The 2,233-nt window shown below is 41.7% G+C and overlaps 1 protein-coding gene across 1 annotated transcript; it reads left to right on the top strand.

Annotated features, from left to right (window-relative positions):
• On the top strand, positions 4-628 carry LOC109850448 (transcription factor ABORTED MICROSPORES-like). Its single transcript, XM_020420469.1, has 2 exons — positions 4-159; positions 255-628. Exons 1-2 carry the CDS (start codon positions 4-6, stop codon positions 357-359), a joined length of 261 nt encoding a protein of 86 aa, XP_020276058.1. The 3' UTR covers positions 360-628.

The following is a 2,233-nucleotide window of genomic DNA, read 5'->3' on the forward strand; positions in this document are numbered from 1 at the left end:
CTGATGGGGAGAAATAAGTTTCACGTTACAGTAAAATGCAAAAACAAACCTGGAGGGTTTGTTGAACTGCTTGAAACTATTGCAAGGAATGGCCTAGAAATTACTGAAATCAGCTCCTTCGCCTTTTCTGGCTTCTCTCTGATTGTTTTCGGCGTTGAGGTAAAACACTTTATGCTTAGCAATCTAGAATTTGTTCTGAGCATTGTTTTGTGATGAATTTTTCTTGAACTAATGTCCTCTTTTGTATTTTTCAGGCAAAAGGTGAGAAGGAGATTACCATTGCCGAGTTAAGGAAGCTTCTGTTGATGATAATCGGAGTACCTGAAGAGAATGATAAAGGGGTTACCGTTAATGAGTAGTGGTAATTCAGGGATTTAGAATATGAACTATATAACTTTCAATCCTTATTTCATTAGAAGTTATACAAAGAACTTCTTGCTGTAACTCAAAATACAAAGAACTTCTCGTTTTTCCTTTCTCCAGTTTCAGCCTATTAAATTTAGCATCACATGATTGGTACTAAGATAGATTCAGGAACCTGGCACATCAAAAGCATTAGTGTTAATATTGTATTCACTTATAAATTTATTTTATGAATATCAGATGGATGGTATATTTGTTTATGATTAAAGAGAGTACTCAGTGAGAGAAAATTGAGAGACAATTTTCAGAGTGTTTGTAATATTTCTTCCATTAGTGAAAGATCTGCAGCAGCCCGTAGACGTAGGCAATTTTGTGCCGAACCACGTAAATCTTGCGTGTCCCCCAATTTTGCGCATTTTATTTTTCGCTTCCTCTCAAATCTGGCAATAGGGGAATCCGAGTAATTTCCCAACAACTGGTATTAGAGCTCTGGTTCTAACATCTGTCAATTTTCTGCAAGGTTACTATTCACATGAATAGTGAATTTCGTGAATAGTGAAATTTTGCCGGCGGTATCAACTTGTCGGCAGAGGTGTCTTAATACACGGTGGTTTGTAAAATTATCAGAAACGATCCAGAGGAAATCAGATTCGAGTGGGAGCGATGGCTGCAGATGAAGAGAAGGTAAAAATTGAGAAGTTCGATGGTGCGGACTTCGGCTTTTGGAAGATGCAGATTGAAGACTATCTGTACCAGAAGAAGCTATATCAACCTCTCTCGGGAAAGAAGCTAGATGATATGAAGGATGAAGAGTGGGCTCTCCTCGACAGACAAGCCCTTGGAGTTATCCGATTGACGCTATCCCGCAACGTTGCCTTCAACATAGCAAAGGAAAAGACCACGGCGGGTCTTATGGCGGCTCTCTGTAGCATGTACGAGAAGCCATCTGCCTCAAACAAAGTCCACTTGATGAGGCGGCTGTTCAATTTGCGAATGACGGAAGGCGCATCGACAGCTCAACATCTCAATGAACTCAACATAGTCACAACCCAGTTGAGTTCAGTTGGGATTGAATTTGATGAAGAAGTACGAGCATTGATACTTCTTTCTTCTCTACCAGAAAGCTGGAACGCTACAGTCACGGCTGTGAGTAGCTCATCGGGAAGCAACAAGTTGAAGTTCGATGATGTTCGTGATCTGGTTCTTAGTGAAGAGATCCGACGGAGAGAATCGGGTGAAGCTTCAACCTCCTCAGCTTTACACACGGAGTCTAGGGGAAGAACTTCAGAAAGAAGTTCAAATCACGGCAGATCAAAATCTAGAAGGAGCAAATCTAGATCAGGAAAGAAAGACTTCAAGTGCTACAATTGTGGCAAGAAGGGTCATTTCAAGAGGGAGTGTCGGGCACCGAAGAAAAACACCGGCGCACAGGAGTCTGCCAACGTGACCGAGGAAGGAGGTGATGCTATGATTCTAAGCGTCAACAGTCCGATTGAATCATGGATTCTTGATTCAGGGGCATCTTTCCACTCCACCCCATGCCGAGAAATCATGGAGAACTACGTCAGCGGTGATTTCGGAAAGGTACATCTAGCAGATGATGAAACCTTGAAGATTGTTGGCAAGGGAGACATTCGATTAAAATTGCCAAATCAGACCACATGGAAGCTGCAAGGAGTGAGACATATTCCTGGTCTTAGAAGAAATTTGATCTCTGTGGGACAGCTTGATGGAGAGGGTTATTGTACAACCTTCTCGGGTCATGAATGGAAGATTACCAAAGGAGCACTCGTCATTGCTCGAGGTAAGAAAAGTGGTACTCTCTATATAACCTCTAACTTAGAGAATATCATTGCAGTAACAGATGCAG

Source organism: Asparagus officinalis, chromosome 7 (genome assembly GCF_001876935.1).
Source record: "Asparagus officinalis chromosome 7, Aspof.V1, whole genome shotgun sequence".
In the NCBI taxonomy this organism is placed as follows: domain Eukaryota; kingdom Viridiplantae; phylum Streptophyta; class Magnoliopsida; order Asparagales; family Asparagaceae; genus Asparagus; species Asparagus officinalis.

Bases quoted from the DNA above. Each gene is read 5' to 3' on its own strand.
- LOC109850448 (XM_020420469.1), top strand. From the start codon at position 4: ATGGGGAGAAATAAGTTTCACGTTACAGTAAAATGCAAAAACAAACCT. The intron at 160-254 runs GTAAAACACTTT...TGTATTTTTCAG, and splicing joins TGATTGTTTTCGGCGTTGAG to GCAAAAGGTGAGAAGGAGAT.